At 42.1% G+C, this 16,027-nt stretch overlaps 1 protein-coding gene and 1 long non-coding RNA gene across 2 annotated transcripts in view; both read right to left on the reverse strand.

The window, feature by feature from the left end:
• The window catches only part of LOC127605616 (uncharacterized), a 113,617-nt gene that overhangs the window by 83,925 nt on the left and 13,665 nt on the right, over positions 1 to 16,027 (reverse strand). The gene's annotated exons all lie outside the window — the stretch shown is intronic.
• On the reverse strand, positions 11,088 to 15,034 carry faslg (Fas ligand (TNF superfamily, member 6)). Its single transcript, XM_052073249.1, has 4 exons — positions 14,687 to 15,034; positions 13,710 to 13,764; positions 13,559 to 13,633; positions 11,088 to 11,817 (listed from the first exon to the last, which is right to left on the reverse strand). The coding sequence occupies exons 1-4, from the start codon at positions 15,017 to 15,019 to the stop codon at positions 11,390 to 11,392; spliced, it is 891 nt and encodes a 296-aa protein (XP_051929209.1). The 5' UTR covers positions 15,020 to 15,034; the 3' UTR covers positions 11,088 to 11,389.

Genomic DNA, 16,027 nt, shown 5'->3' on the forward strand with positions numbered 1-16,027 from the left:
GCTAGTTTGGACATATATCTTAACTGCCATGTTGATGCATCAATTTCAGCTAGCTAATTAGCCCATCGAACAATGATTTGCTCGTCTATTTATTTTAGCTCTTGATATATTTATGCGTCTGCGTTTTTATGGGTACGTATTTATTTTAGCTTGCCGGTGAGCTCCCTTTTAGTATGTAGCTAACTCATTTATCTATGTTAGCTAACCATTTAGCATATCCATCTTTGTTTGTATGTTAATATACTGTGGAAAAGTATTTAGCTCAGCTCTCTACTTTGCTATTTTAGCTTGCCGTTGTAATCCATCTGGCTAACTTCCCTATAGCGGTGTTAGCCAGATAATGAACATTCATATATTTACTGGTATGCCTATTGACCTAAAAGTTTTGTTTATTTATTCATTCGTTTTTTAAATCTATTTGGCCTATTTCCCCATCTAAGGAAGCAAGCTAATTAGTGTTCATAACTGTGAGACCAGTGAAGTACGGTAGGTTATTTCCGCTATCAATCAATCTTTGATTGCGGCGTATATTAGAAAGCGACCTCAGTGACGGCTCTTTGTTGGAACATATTTGTGTGACACGTCGCTACTATCGAGACTCACTCTCGGGTTTGTTCATCTATGGAAGTTAGTTAAACATTACTGTGTTACAACAATGAATGCCAAAGTGAAAGTATGCTCGCATGTAACACTTACTTTCACCTGACACGCAGAAATGCAAGAATTAGCCCGTCTGTCGACATGAACAGGTGTGTACCAAAAATAATAATAAAATGCTTTTGGTGCCCGACCTGCATCGCAATGTTTTTTTTTTTTTTTTTTTTTTTTGTTTTGTTTTTTACCATGGCCCATGCCCAATCTCGGCAAGAATTCTCATGATGGATGGGACAAGCCTTGTGCAAATCACTTTTAAATACTGACACAAGGGAGCACAGGAATGTGCAGTGCAGTGCAATATTTAAAATCACTTTTTTTTAGCTTGTCTGTTTTCTAGAATAGTTTCAAAAATAGTTTAGTCCCCTCTTCCTTAACTGGCGGACCGCGATCCACGACCGGACCGCCGACCTCCTCTGTCCGGACCCTCGGCAAATTGTATAAAATAATAATTTATAAAGTGATTTTTACGTTCTACATATTATATTTGTGGACTATAATCTGCGCATTACCGCGATCACTTGTTAAAATGATCCGTTGTATTCTTTGCGTGCACTAACAGATGTAATGCAGAGGACCGCGGCAGCGCGACTTTGCGTGTATAATGTTTGACTCACTGGACTGGAGACCCTGGCTGACCAGGGCATGTCGGCGATAAGATGCGCTGATTGGCTCCTCTGAACTGAAGGTGTGGCCATACGTTGCGTCAGCATATACGATACGCTGATTGGCTCCTCTGAACTTAAGGTGTGTCCATACATAAGCGTCAGCACGCGTCTATCCCAAAACACACCCATTCAAAATGGATGATTGTGTCAGGAAACAGACGCATGCGCGACCCCACATTGTGCTCACAGCTTCAGCCCAGGAGAGCCGCACACAGACAATTAAAAACGAATCGCGGGAGGTTTCGATTGTGTGCAGTTCTGCTCCCGTCTACATCGGGGATCTTAGCAGCTGTTTAATAACAGAACACCGCAACATGGGAAATGAACATCACAATGGCGTCTTCAAATAATATTTGCATGCCTCAGACATTGCATTCACCTTTAGTGGAAGAAAAGCACTGCACATTCCTGTGCTCCCTTGTGTCAGTATTTAAAATGGTTCTTAACTCCTCTTCTGATATATTTTTTTAAGTGATTTCAGAGGGGATGTGAAAAGGGGAATTGTACAAATGAAAACAATATTTTTGTTTTCATGTTTAGTATTTATTTTGGTAAAATTAGTATTTTGTTTTTGTTAAATTAAGGGAAAAAAGACAACTACTGTTTAACAAAGTTAAAGTAAAAATGTCTTATTTCCCTAAAAGGGCTATTTCTATTATTAAGCAGGCACAACTTAACAAAATAAAAGAGTTTCTGTGCCTCAACACAATACCTCTCATTATTTGCTGTGTACTGGCAAAGTGAATAATTGTTATTTTCATGCACCCCATTATTGGTTGGTTGTGAGGAGTGTTGATTTGTATAAGCTTGGCTTGACCATACTAAATGGGCCCTGCTCCCCATAACCGCCGTGCATGGGACCGGACTTTGGTCTTATTTAAAAAAAAAAGCGGACCGACAGCATTTCTAGTTGAGGACCACTGGTTTAGTCTATCTGAATGCAGACCAGCACTGCTATGTACCAGTTTTTGTTTTGTTTCATCTGCCCAAATCTTTCCACTAAATCAAAATCCAATGCTTTTAACCGTTGAGCCCAAAACATATTCAAGCGTTGTAATCATTTCTTTCAGCTTGTCCATATTCAACATCGCCGCGATTTAGCTTTTGTGTTAACTTACATAATGAAAACATCATTTTTTTACTTTGTCTGATTCCTGACACAATCGCCCTGGATTGTAAATGGCTTTTCAATCTCAATTGGACTTTTGCGAAAATCAAATGCTTTTTCCTTTGTGCCAATTTGTAATATGATGACAGTTTAAAAATAGCTTTGAATTACTTTGTCTGTTGCCAAACAAGTTTGGATAAAAAATAATTTCGCTACCTCAGAGTCGACCTGCACTGTAATGGCTTTTTGCTTCGCCCACGTCCAATCTCTCCACATGGATTTGTTCATATACAATGATTAGCCTACATGTTTCTAAGACGATTTGGATGAGGTGCCCAAGTTTCTGTAGACTTTTGATAATACCCTGGCTTTAGTGGAGGTGTTATTACCGGTACATATTTGTCACTCTTACCAGTCATTCCGGGCACAAGGCCAATAATAACACATGGCCTGCTTTCCGATGGGAATCTGTGTGGTGCCACAGCCAAAGCATATTCAATGCCAAAAAAATTCCACTGCAGCTTCCGGTCCAAGTATCGGTACACAAAAACTCCTCCTGAAATGGCAGCTGAAACGACCGGACGAACGTCACCACGCACCGAAGGTAATCATACAGCAACATCACCGGAGCTTGCTTAGGACTGAACAAGATAAGCTGGTTCTTCAAAAATGTCAGAATTTCTTTAGGGTTAGGGTTAGGCTAGTGGGCGCTACAACAACAGATGGCTCAATGGATGAACAGATAAAGTATATGATGCCTTCTGGGGGAAAAAAATAGCAATTGCATCATTTCCTTCCACTTAATGTTTGAAGATCATCAAACAAATGTAAAGAAAAATATTCAAAGCCACCTGACCCTGTGTGAAAAAGCACTTGTTAAATCGTGAAAAATTATTTACAATCATAAATTGTAAATCAAGTCCATTTACTGGGGGTTTTACTGTGGCCTTATCAATTCGTTTTTATTGACCACGGCCAAGCCGAATTACCTCCAGACCTGTTCACTCAAGCAATCACCTAAAAAGAACCATGCATTCATTTTCAGATCAGTTTACGCCATCTTCTAATGAATTGCCACCGTTTATTACATTGGTTTTTGCAAACAATACATTGAAAAAAAGAAATTAGTGTATAGTAATGTTTGCCCCGCGCACAGACTTCCGCCATAAAACGATTGACCTCAAGGCCGGCTCAAAGGTTCCTACATGGGTGGCATTCTGAGTGTGACGAAACATGCTTGTCTTCCATTGACACATGGCGTCAATCGATAAATCAATCTATTTCAAAAGAGCTTGGCATACAATAACATGTAAAATGGCATTACAAGCTCCAAATCAATCTCTTCCGGCCGCTCTTCCACAAAGACGCAAACACCCGAACACAAAATGACGTCAGTTTTTGGGGGAGCCTTTTTGGGGGGTCTTGCCATCAACTGCCTCATTGTAGTCAGGGCGCGGACTTTGTATTGGAAAAGAAAAATATTCAGGCTTGCATTACGTTAGAACCTTAGAAGTGTACTTCCGAATCGGCAAACTGTAGCAAGACTAATTTCTCTCGTAACCTAAGATTGCTGAGTTGTTAATCAGTGCAAAACTGTAAACTAAGTGACGAAACTCAGCACGTGACACCTCCCAGGAGACTTCAAAGGAGGCCTAACAGCTGTGGGTAGTGACGTAAAGTTGTGGCGAAAGCGTTAGAAGGAAAAAGGAAAGCAGCAGGAAGTTTCTCTCGAGATCGTGTAGAGATATCGTCTTCGGTAAACAGGCTTAGACTGAAACGTGGCGCTGAGAGTGAGAGTTCGCAGGGGACGCCGACGCCGGTTTATTTATGTTTCAGTCAGTTCAGTTGCGCCTGAGCGACACTGCAAGAAGGTCTTCAAGTGCTTTTGTGTTTAATGGCAAACCGTTCCATGTGCAAGAATGTTCACTTATTATGATGTCAAACACCATTTCCTTGTCCGCTTGTTTCGGGCCTACCGAATAACCACCACGTCTTTTTCATAAATCTGGATCCTGGTGTAATTTGGACAGACATGCGAAGCTGCAGATCAATGCTTCTCACAGCAAAAGGGAATAGCTTCATGTGAAAATGCCGCCAATTTTAAAACCCAGACTGAGCACTGGTGCTGCACGTGGTTAGCGCATCTGCCTCGCAGCCAAAGTTTCTTGGTTAAAACCATCACTGATGAAGATGGTGAGCGTCGGCACAGCAGCTTTCCTGATAAGCAATGTTGCAGTGTCGACAAAAAAAAAAAAAAAAAAAAACGGTGTGCCACAGGGCCCGGTACTCGGCACCACAGGGCTCAATGTCCACCACCTGTCTGCTGCAAACCAGTCAAACAGATTTGATGACGTCGACCTGGTTATTTGTCAAAGTCACCATCTACGGAAAAGATACAGAATATAACTTCCGTGCAGAAAAATAAAAACAGCAGATGGCCGGAAGTCATGACCAGTGCGTGAAGTATTTCACCTGAGACTTACTGTCTAAGGCCCCTTGGTTTCAAAAGCAATCGTCACTCTCCCAGAGGCTCATGCTGAAGTCTTCACCCACCCAATTTTCCAAACGGCTGCATAAACACGCAGGGCTAAAGTGACGATGCCCCACCTCAAGTCCATACCTCACTGAGCGGCGAACGTTTGTTTGCGCGTGGCCCGATCGTTGGTAAATCGTCAGGGTTCGTTCGAGGTTACAAAGACGTTTTAAAGACATGTTAAAAAAAATTGCCACTAGAAAAACTCTAACCGTTAAAACTGTTTGTGAATGTCTGACAAACGTCTTTGCAAACTTTTGCAACCTTTAACAAACCTTGACAGCAAAAACAACATTTGCTACGTTCATGAACAAGATTTATCTTATGGGGTTTCGGTGGGTTTTGTCTGTAATTGATGGGTGAATAAATGCACGTAATTTGCCAGCGAGTGTAATAAGCAAACTTATTGTTCTTCATGAAAACGAATGAAATAACTCAAAACTACAAAGTACAATTGTAACAAAACAAAACATTTTTGTCATTAAAATTAAAATGCTTTTTAAAAAAGGAATACAGTCAAACCTCGGTTTTTGAACGTCTCGATTCTCAACGAGTTCGGTTTTCGACAAAAATTTCGAGGTTTTTTTATGCCTCAGATGTCGACCAAATTTGGGTTCTCGAACAAACTGAGTGCACTTGAATGCAACACTTGACTCCTCCCGCCTTCCTTACACGAGGAAATGACGCTTCTTCGTGTCGCTTTCCATCGTGAGCAGGCGTGGTTTCGGTTTTCGAACAGCCTTTTTAGGGTTAGGGTTAGGGTTAGGGGTTTCTCGAACGGATTATGGACGAAAACCGACGTTTGACTGTACTTGAGTTACAGAATTACGTTTAAAACCAAACTAAATTTAATGATCATTATAGCGAATGTGGCGGCCCGGTCGTCTAGTGGTTAGCACGTCGGCTTCACAGTGCAGAGATACCGGGTTCGATTCCAGCTCCGGCCTCCCTGTGTGGAGTTTGCATGTTCTCCCCGGGCCTGCGTGGGTTTTCTCCGGGTGCTCCGGTTTCCACCCACATTCCAAAAACATGCGTGGCAGGCTGATTGAACACTCTAAATTGTCCCTAGGTGTGAGTGTGAGTGCGAATGGTTGTTCGTTTCTGTGTGCCCTGTGATTGGCTGGCAACTAATCCAGGGTGTCCCCCGCCTACTGCCCGAAGACAGCTGGGATAGGCTCCAGCACCCACCGCGGCCCTAGTGAGGATCAAGCGGCTCGGAAGATGAATGAATGAATGAATTATAGCGAACGTGTCCTTTGTTTTTCTCAATTAATAACATACATATGGGGTTCATTTAAAAAATATACTGTATATTTTGGGATTGCTGTACTTCCATCGGTTCCGAAAAAGGAAGGTTAAACAATTGTTTGAGAATTGTAATTTACTAAATTATACAATACTTAGTGGCTTTTTTTTAAAAAATCTTGCAAACAGAAATGGTGTCACAACAAATGCAATAACAATAAAAGTGTGTTAAAAAAAAAAAACAACAACAAGATACAGTCAAGTAACTTCCGCTTGGCCGTGCACAAGTGTGAGAAGAGCTTTCCGTCATCAACCGCCAATTAAGTCATAAAAGCCTTTGGGACCGGCGACGCTGTGCTTGTGGGTTTTTATTATAAGTTATGAGATTTGCAGGGGCGGACTTGTCTTCGCTCTTCCTTTCTATTGCCCAACAAGGCCTCCTCTGCTAATTCTGGCACCGTGTCGTGTGTGAGAGTGTGTTGGTGTGGGCGACTGGGCGTCACACCCTTTATAAACACCTGCAACCTGCATGAGCGGCAACGCAAGTGCCAATGGAAGAGCATCAGGCAGGAGAGAAGTCACCCTTGGAAGAGTTCACCATGGCAGCGCACATCAATCCGGGCGCAACCAAGCGGCGGGCGCGCATGGGACGCGCCGCCGCCGCCCTGATTGGAGCGCTGCTGCTCGCGGCTGCGGCAGCAACCGCCGGATTCCTCCTTCACTTGAACATCAGCAATCAGGTGAGGCGCCGAGTGAGCTTATGATGTCACGCGTAGGTAGTGAGCTAACTGGTAAGCAATAACGTTGCCGATAGAAAGAACTGACATTATTTGCTTAATGTTTGCAGGATGCCGGAGCAGCAAGCAGAAGACTCAAAGTTAACGTCACGTGTTCGCTCCAAAGTAATGCTTTCGTTTCCATTTTGAGCATTTTGCAGTGTGGCGAACGCTGACGTGTCTTTTCCAATTTCTCCCTAGAGACTAACGAACAAGGACAACATCACATCTTCACCGTGGACAGAGCGGCCACCTACTTGATCTACGGCTGGCTGGCTTTCAAGGAGGGGGAGAAGGAGGAAGGGGCTGAGGTGGTGGTCCTCAAGCAGACGTTGAACCTGAGTGAGATGGACCTCCAGACCAAGCCCAAAGCATCCGAAGTCTTCTTCTTCGAGAAGTTGAAGATGGTGGACAACAGCGCGGTGAGCGTCCACTTCAGCGGACAGCTCAGTGACGGCTCCTTCCACATCTATGAACTGTGACAGCCACCCCAGTTGTGTCAAAGTGTAAATAGAAAAAAAAATGGTTCTTCTTTTTTAACACTGATAGCTCTCCTCACTTCTTTCAAATTCATTCCTCACTTGTTTGAAACTTTGCGCAAGTTGCCGCCGTATTTGTACCTGCTTGTCAATGTTCAACAAAAAGCTGTTTTTATGCATATTTCATCTTAATTTGGGAGTTTATTTTTTTTTGGTCCAGTTAAATCCAAAACACTAATCCAAACCTGAAGTGCCAAACCCAAACCCAGCCAGTATTGAGCCACCCTTAAATGCAGTTTCAGATTTATTTTTTCAACACACACCCTTGTTTTACAATTGCACACCGATGCGGAATTCCATTCATCTCAAACACACACACGCACACGCACACGCACACGCACACACACACACGCACACACACACACAGACGCGCGCGCCCGCGCGCGTGGTTCAATCAGTCCCGCAGGATAATTTAAAAATGAAAAAAATACATAAAAGACAGAATTTATATTTTTAATAAGGTGCAATTCATTGAGTATCCGCAAGGGGACACTGTTTTGACCAGAGAAGAATACAACAGCAGCCTCAGTCCGTCACTGAGACAGACCCATGACAGCAGACGCTATCAATAGCACTCTCATATTTGCACATTTAATAGCACTCTCCTTAGTTTGTAAGGAGTAGGCAGGGATTACATTTAGATTTTATATGCATGTGTAAATGGTTTAAAACTTCCTTTCTTTATAAATCTTGTTTAATCATAAAGTGCATTACTATATTTTTCAATACCAATTAATCAATCAATACCAAGTACTTGTGGCCTTTTTTTTCCGGCCAAAAACACCCTGCTCTACATTATGGTTTTTTATCGGCTAAAAACGCCTTACTACACATGGTCATTTTTTTCCATCAAAAATGCCTTACTATAAATGGTCGGTTTTTTTCGGCTAAAAACGCCTTACTATAAATGGTCGGGTTTTTTCGGCTAAAAACGCCTTACTATACATCAGTGGTAACCAACATGGTGCCCGCGGGCACCAGGTAGCCCGTGAAGACCACTTGAGTAGCCCGCCAGTGCCTGGACATTGTGATTTGCTAGTAGAAATTATGATTTAAAAATGCAAACATTGGCAGTACTGTGAGACATTTCGAAACACGATCAAAGTCTGACAATTTAAATCATCAAGTATTAAGTATTAAATAACACATCCTCATATTATTGAAGGTATTTTGGACAAATATGTTATTTCAGATGTGTATCAATTTGGTAGCCCTTCACACAATCGGTACACATGAAGTTGCTCTCACCCTCAAAAATGTTGGTGACACCTGCTATACATGGTCGTTTTTTGGGAGCAAAAAATGCCTTACTATACATGGTCGTTTTTTTGGGCTAAAAACGCCTTACTATACATGGTCGTTTCTTTCGGTCCAAAATGCCTTACTATACATTGTCGTTTTTTTCGGCTAAAAACGCTTTACTATACATGGTCGGTTTTTTTTCGGCTAAAAACGCCTTACGATACATGGTTGTTTTTTTTCGACTAAAAACGGCTTAGTATACCTGTACATGGTCATTTTTTTCGGCTAAAAGCGCCTTACTGTACGTGGTCCTTTTTTTCGGCTCAAAACGCCTTCCTATTCATGGTCGTTTTTTTCAATTAAAAACGCCTTACTATACATTGTCGGGGGTGGGGGTTCGGCTAAAAACACCTTACTATACATGGTCATTTTTTTTTGGCTAAAAACGGCTTACTATACATGGTCATTTTTTTGGGCCAAAAGCGCCTTACTATACGTGGTCCTTTTTTTTCGGCTCAAAACGCCGTACTATACATGGTTGGGGTTTTTTTTGGCTAAAAACGCCTTACTATAAATGGTTGGTTTTTTCGGCTAAAAACACCTTACTATACATGTCCCCCCCCCCCCTGCAACTCTTACCCCTAACCCTTACATTTTGTTTTGACAATCTCAATAACAATGTAAAGTGTGAAAAAAACTTTTTTTCAATTTAATTTCATTTTTTGTAGTCCTAAAAAACGCCACTAGATCGAGCTATTTTCCTGAAATTTCCCTCCTCTCATGTCTTGTAAAAATGTGAGAAGCTTTACGGTTCTTATCAGAGTTGTGTGACAGTTGAGGATTTTGAAATGGTCCAAAATCATTTTTTACATTTATTTTTTAGGGCAGATTTTGAAAAAATATCCAAACAATTTCCCACCAAGTTAAATCGTTCTGTAAAATAATAACAGTCATTATTTTTAAAACATATAATCGTGAAAATTATGAATTGCAATATTCATATTGAATAATTTGTCTCTTGTTTGCAAAATATGAAAACATTTAAATCTGAAAATGTACTTGTGTTTTTGTTTGGGTTTTTTTTCAGTGAAAGTCACTTGTACCCTCTCCATATATGCATGCCAGACATCTCAAAGTGGAAGTAGTTTTAGCTACACCAGTTTTTTTGTGTTTTTTTTAGATAGTGATTTATTTTATTTTTGTACAGTATTTTGATAGTCTCGAGTGACACAAACGAATGTTCAAATGTTACAATATACATATTCTCAATGTACAAAATGTGGATCTATTTTACATCATCTGATGGGGAAATGGTTGTTAAAAAAATTAAGGCTTAAAAAAAATTTAAACTTGGAGCAAAATGAAACATTTTTGGTGTTTTGGTATAATGACGGTTTTACAATGGCGACAGATGAATTGGCTTTGCTGATGCTGGTGTCAAAAAGGACAGAAGACTTTTGCGGGTGCAAAGAAAGCTGCTGCTGTCGCCTCCACCGCACGCTCAAGACCCTCATGACGCTATTAGCACAGGAAGGAAGTGCATGCCAGACTTGCTGCAGGCGCCCAGCTCCCTCATCTGCACTAGTTAAGCACCTTCACCTTCGTCTCACTTTGGCGTGCACCGCAAAACAAAATGACGAGCGCATCGAACCCACCAAAGCCCAGTTGACTTTTTGTGTGGAATCAGCACCCTGCACAATTGTTTCTTTCAAAGAGCCATCCAGGTTAATGCTTTCCACTGATTGCTGAGAGATCCACTTTAAGCGGTGGTAAAGTCAGTAAGTCAGTTCAAGCTCGACTCCATACTCTGACATGAATTAGTTTCAGCAATACGTATAAAAAGTCACCATGTATATTTTTGGTAAACATGTATTTTTTGTTAAATGCGTGCTTTAAAAAAATGTTGAAAAATTACACCATATTTTTAGAAAAAAAATCGAAACAAAATGTGGAAAAAAAGGGAGTGTAGATATTAAATGAAATATAAAATGTGAAATAATGCACAAAAGGCGAAAAGAAATTGCAAAAACGTGTCAACTTGCAAGACGTGAGAATCTAAACTGGAAATAAATGTTTAAATGAGGAGAAAAAGCCTGATTATAAAACATAAAATAAAGTGATGTAAAATGAAAATAAATGTACTGTATACCATAAAAAAAACTACTTGGGGATCCCACAAACCAAATCTTAAGCATTTTGTTCCCTTTCTCTCTGGATATAAAATAAGAATGAAAACAATGTTGAAAAAAATGTGAACTTTTCTTTTAAAAGGTGAAATGAGGGGTCAGGATCAGTCAGCCAACTTCAAAGGGTTTACTTTTTTTGAGTTTATTTTACAGTGGCATTGTACAGGTTGGCTCTGCTGCAGCCTCTCAGTTAATTACGGTGACAATAAATTATATAAATCCTGCAATGAAGCCAGGGAGGAAAATGGAAAACCTTTTCTCATAGTTAGTCTTGAAAACGTCGTGTTCAAGGGCGAACCATGGTGAATAAATATAATGCTCCACACATCACATTAGTGTTAATGGTGTTAATGGCATCGATTAAGGGAGGTGTCTTTCTCCACCGTGACACAAGATGATATCATTCATATTGTGTACTAGGCACTTAAAGTGTCTCAATCAGATCTTGTAGAGACCGAAGAAGTTGCCGTGATTGGAATGACTAAGATATTGGGGATGCGACACGTTGACGAGAACCCTGTCATTCTGGCGCAGCCGGAAAGCCGACGCCAAGTAACTGTCGGCGGTCCAGGCGTGATGCTCTTTCAGCTTGCTCCGCCAGGAGCAGAACCCGGCCCGGTGGGCCTCCATCAAGGCCGTGTCCACGCCTGACGGTGACCTTACGAACACCGTGTGGATGAAGGATGATGTGGGAGAGCATTGCTTGAAGATAAGCTCCACCCGTGTGTAGATGTGATAGAGCCCGCTCTGGTTGACGCGCAAGGCGCCGTCTTCCACCTGGTAGACCGCGCCGCCGTCGGTGAACGCTGCGCCAACGTGTGACTCCCAGCGCAGCGTTTTGTGGAAGATGTGCTTTTCAATTCGCCCTGCAACAGAAATAAATAGGCTGATAGAACTGTCAGGTTTCATATAAAAATGTGTGTGTGTGTGTGTGCGTGCGTGTGTGCCAAACCCCCAAACCTAATTCCCTACACCAACACCAACCCTAACCCCGACCCTAACCCCCAACCCTGACCCTACCTCCCAATCTTAACCCTAACCCTAAACCCAACCCTAACCAACCCCCAACCCTAAACCCCAACCCTGACCCTACCTCCCAACCCTAACCCTAACCTCACCCCAACCCTAACTCCCAACCCTAACCCCAAACCCTAACCTCAACCCCAAAGCCTAACCATAACATAACCCCAACCCTACCTCCCAAACCTAACCCTAACCTCACCCCCAACGCTAACCTCACCCCAACCCCAACTCACAACCCCAACCCTAACCTCAAACCCAAAGCCTCACCCCAACCCCAACTCCCAACCCCAACCCTAACCTCAAACCCAAAGCCTAACCATAACCCCAACCCTAACCCCAAACCCCGACCCTACCTCCCAACCCTAACCCTAGCTTCACCCCAACCCTAACTCCCAACCCTGACCCTACCTCCCAACCTTAACCCTAACCCTAAACCCAACCCTAACCCCTAATGCCAAACCCCAACCCAAACCCAAACCCCCAACCCTAACCCTAACCTCACCCCAACCCTAACTCCCAACCCTAACCCCAAACCCTAATGTCAACCCCAAAGCCTAACCATAACCCCAACCCTAACCCTGACCCTACCTCCCAACCCTAACCCTATCCTCACCCACTAACGCTAACCTCACCCCAACCCTAACTCCCAACCCCAACCCAAACCCCAAACCCTAACCTCAAACCCAAAGCCTAACCATAACCCCAACCCTGACCCTACCTCCCAACCCTAACCCTAGCTTCACCCCAACCCTAACTCCCAACCCTGACCCTACCTCCTAACCTTAACCCTAACCCTAAACCCAACCCTAACCCCTAATGCCAAACCCCAACCCAAACCCTAACCCCCAACCCTGACCCTACCTCCCAACCCTAACCCTAACCTCACACCAACCCTAACTCCCAACCCTAACCCCAAACCCAAACCTCAACCCCAAAGCCTAACCATAACCATAACCCCAACCCTAACCCTGACCCTACGTCCCAACCCTAACCCTAACCTCACCCCCTAACGCTAACCTCACCCCAACCCTAACTCCCAACCCCAACCCTAACACCCAACCCTGACCCTACCTCCCAACCCTAACCCTAGCTTCACCCCAACCCTAACTCTCAACCCTGACCCTACCTCCCAACCTTAACCCTAACCATAAACTCAACCCTACCCACCAACCCCCAACCCTAACCCCTAATGCCAAACCCCAACTCAAACCCTAACCCTACCTCCCAACCCTAACCCTAAACTCACCCCAACCCCAACCCTACCTCCCAACCCTGACCCTACATCCCTTGTATTCTTTGGCATTCGACTGAGCATGACTTGGTTTTACTGTTTGGTGCTTTCTACCGCCTTTATTACCGATTTGTCTTACTGTTTATTGTGCATGTGAAATTGCTCCATGTACAGCACTTTGTATGCAGTGATGGCTGTTTGAAAGTGCTCTATAAATACTGTTGACTTATATTTATGTTCAGACAACTGCAATTTATTTTACAAAATGTGCACTTTTTACAATTCTGAGGGTTTCTTTTTCTTTTAAGAAAACGGCCACACTATTTTAATCTTAAATGGGAATGAAGTTTTACCTATCACATGCGCTGCAGTCCTTTCTTCCATCCTCTGATTTTTGTCCACTTTTTCCCCTCCATCATCACCCAATCCTTGAAAGCGCCATATCACATCATCAGTTCACAGACGTGGAAACATTGCGGTGAATGATTTGGAAACACCACTTACTAATTTGCTTCTCAGCTCTGCTGAACTCCTGCGCTTGCTTGAGTTCACGTGACATCTGGGGGAGACGATACATGATGAATACCACAAAGCCCCTCTCGCTCACATTCTTCGAATTAAAGGGACGCAACATCCTGTCTGTTTGAAAAACTGACCACACACTCAACATCACAACTTAAATGTCACAGCAGCGCTAATTCATCTGCTCTATTCTTAAAATAAGTGGCTCAAATAAAAGTGAGAACGTTTTTTTTTCACCCCGCAGATCCGACACAGTCTGCAACTTTGACTAGGGTGGCCGGGAACTGAACAGCAACTTCATAAACTGTGAAAAATATGAATGATGTGAAGAAAGTCAAAAGCCCTAAAATGTCAAAATATGGAGAAAAGGTATAGAATGATAAAAAAAAAATCACAAAATGTAAAAAAAATTGCAAATTGTCAAATATGAAGAAAAAATGCAATACATTATATATATATATATATGTATGTATATATATATGCACAGACACATAAAGTTACAATGTTAAAACAAACATGAAATACCAAAAAAATCACACAATTAATATAAGACTTTAAAAAATGACCAAGTGGGTGATGTTTTTTGTTTTTTACAAAATTGAAGTTGTTTGTGGAAGCACCGCTGTATTTCCTTGACACCACTTGCTTGCTTCCTATTTTTGCAGGGAATTATCACAAGCTTGGGGCATCCCACGACACTTTTGACAGCATCAAAACTGTGGACAAGTCAGTTTTCCAACAAATACTTGAGGATAGTTTCCACAGACAAAAATGTTGAGACCATAGCAAGCTTTCGAAAAAGTACTCCAAAAATATTGAACAGCTGGACATGTGCGTTCAAACATCTCGAAAAGGTCAAATTCAATTTGCCTGTAATGGGTAAAATGCATTTTCGGTTCAATCTAAATACTTCACAAACTTTTTGGGGGGGTACAGTGCTATGAACAGGGGGTCCATACCTTCCTCATGTCCCTCAGCTCCATCTGCATGTTGTACATCAAGTAGCCACCAAATCCCAGCGCAGCAAACACCATCAGAAACAGCAGCAGCACCACAGTGGCGAGCGTGGGGAAGACACCTGTGCAGCCACCACCTCTGGCCACCCTTTGACCCCTCCGGGACAGGTTGGGAAGCTGCCCCGGATGCTGAGCTCCATCCACGTAGAACACTTGTTGGAAGGGATAGCTCTGGTCACAGCTCATGATGCCGCTCCGAACGCAAGAGTATGCGTAGTACGTAGATGGCGTCTTGCAAGCAACACCACCACCCACAAATTCCTCCCTCTTGCACATACGAGGGCGACAGCTTCTCGTTTGGTTCCAAATTCAGCCTGTAGTGGGCGTGTATGCACATTTTCAGCGTCACGTCTTTGATCAACTGATGAAAGGACACTTTGAGTTTCTTCTTTCATCTGTAACTGCTTCAAACAATAAAGTGTATGCAGAAAAAGTGTTTACGATTGCACGCCTGTCTGTGTCTTATGTGTTTGTGTTGTATTATTTTGTCATTTTATGTTAAGTGTTTCGTTCGGCGCGGGCACCCGCAGCGGCTCCTCTCCCTCTCCTGGGGTTGAGAGGAAAGAAATTTCATCTGAAAGTAAAAGAAATTTCACATTTGACAATAAAGTTGACTGGAACCTTGTGTCATCGCTGCTTTGACACGATTGCATTTTGAATGAGCTGTGAGTCACAGTCACCTGTTCTACTTCTAAAGGACACTTCCTACTCTTTTTGTCCAGTCTTGTGGTCAACAAGTGGAGTGGAAAAGAATGCTCAAAGTTGAAAATATTTTTTTTGTATCAGGGGGTGGAAAATGCCCTCCCAAAAAAGTGAACGTTTTACATTTTTCCAAACTCCAAAACAAATTTGCGAAGCGACACGAACTACCAAACATGATAAAAAGTACAAAATGCGATTCCCCCCCCAAATTAAATGTAAAAAAATGGTCAAATATGAAACAATCTTTCAAAATTCGCAACTATTCAAATGTTAAATAAATTGCAAAATATGACACAATTTTACAAAATGTCAGTTCTACTAAATGTGAAAAAAATGAACCGTCAAAATCTAATATATGAAACAATTTACAAAAAACTCCGAAATGTAAAAAATTGTGTAAAACAATTTACAAAATCAGAATAAATGTGAAACATTTTTAAAAAACTAACTCCGTTTTCTAATCCGCTTTGATCCTCTCCTCTGTCATCTATAACTGCTTCAAACAACAAAATGTATTCATAAAAAGTAGTTAAGATTGAATGACTTTCTGTGTCTTATGTGTTGTATTATTTTCTTCTTATG

The sequence above is a fragment of the Hippocampus zosterae genome, chromosome 8, assembly GCF_025434085.1.
Source record: "Hippocampus zosterae strain Florida chromosome 8, ASM2543408v3, whole genome shotgun sequence".
In the NCBI taxonomy this organism is placed as follows: Eukaryota; Metazoa; Chordata; class Actinopteri; order Syngnathiformes; family Syngnathidae; genus Hippocampus; species Hippocampus zosterae.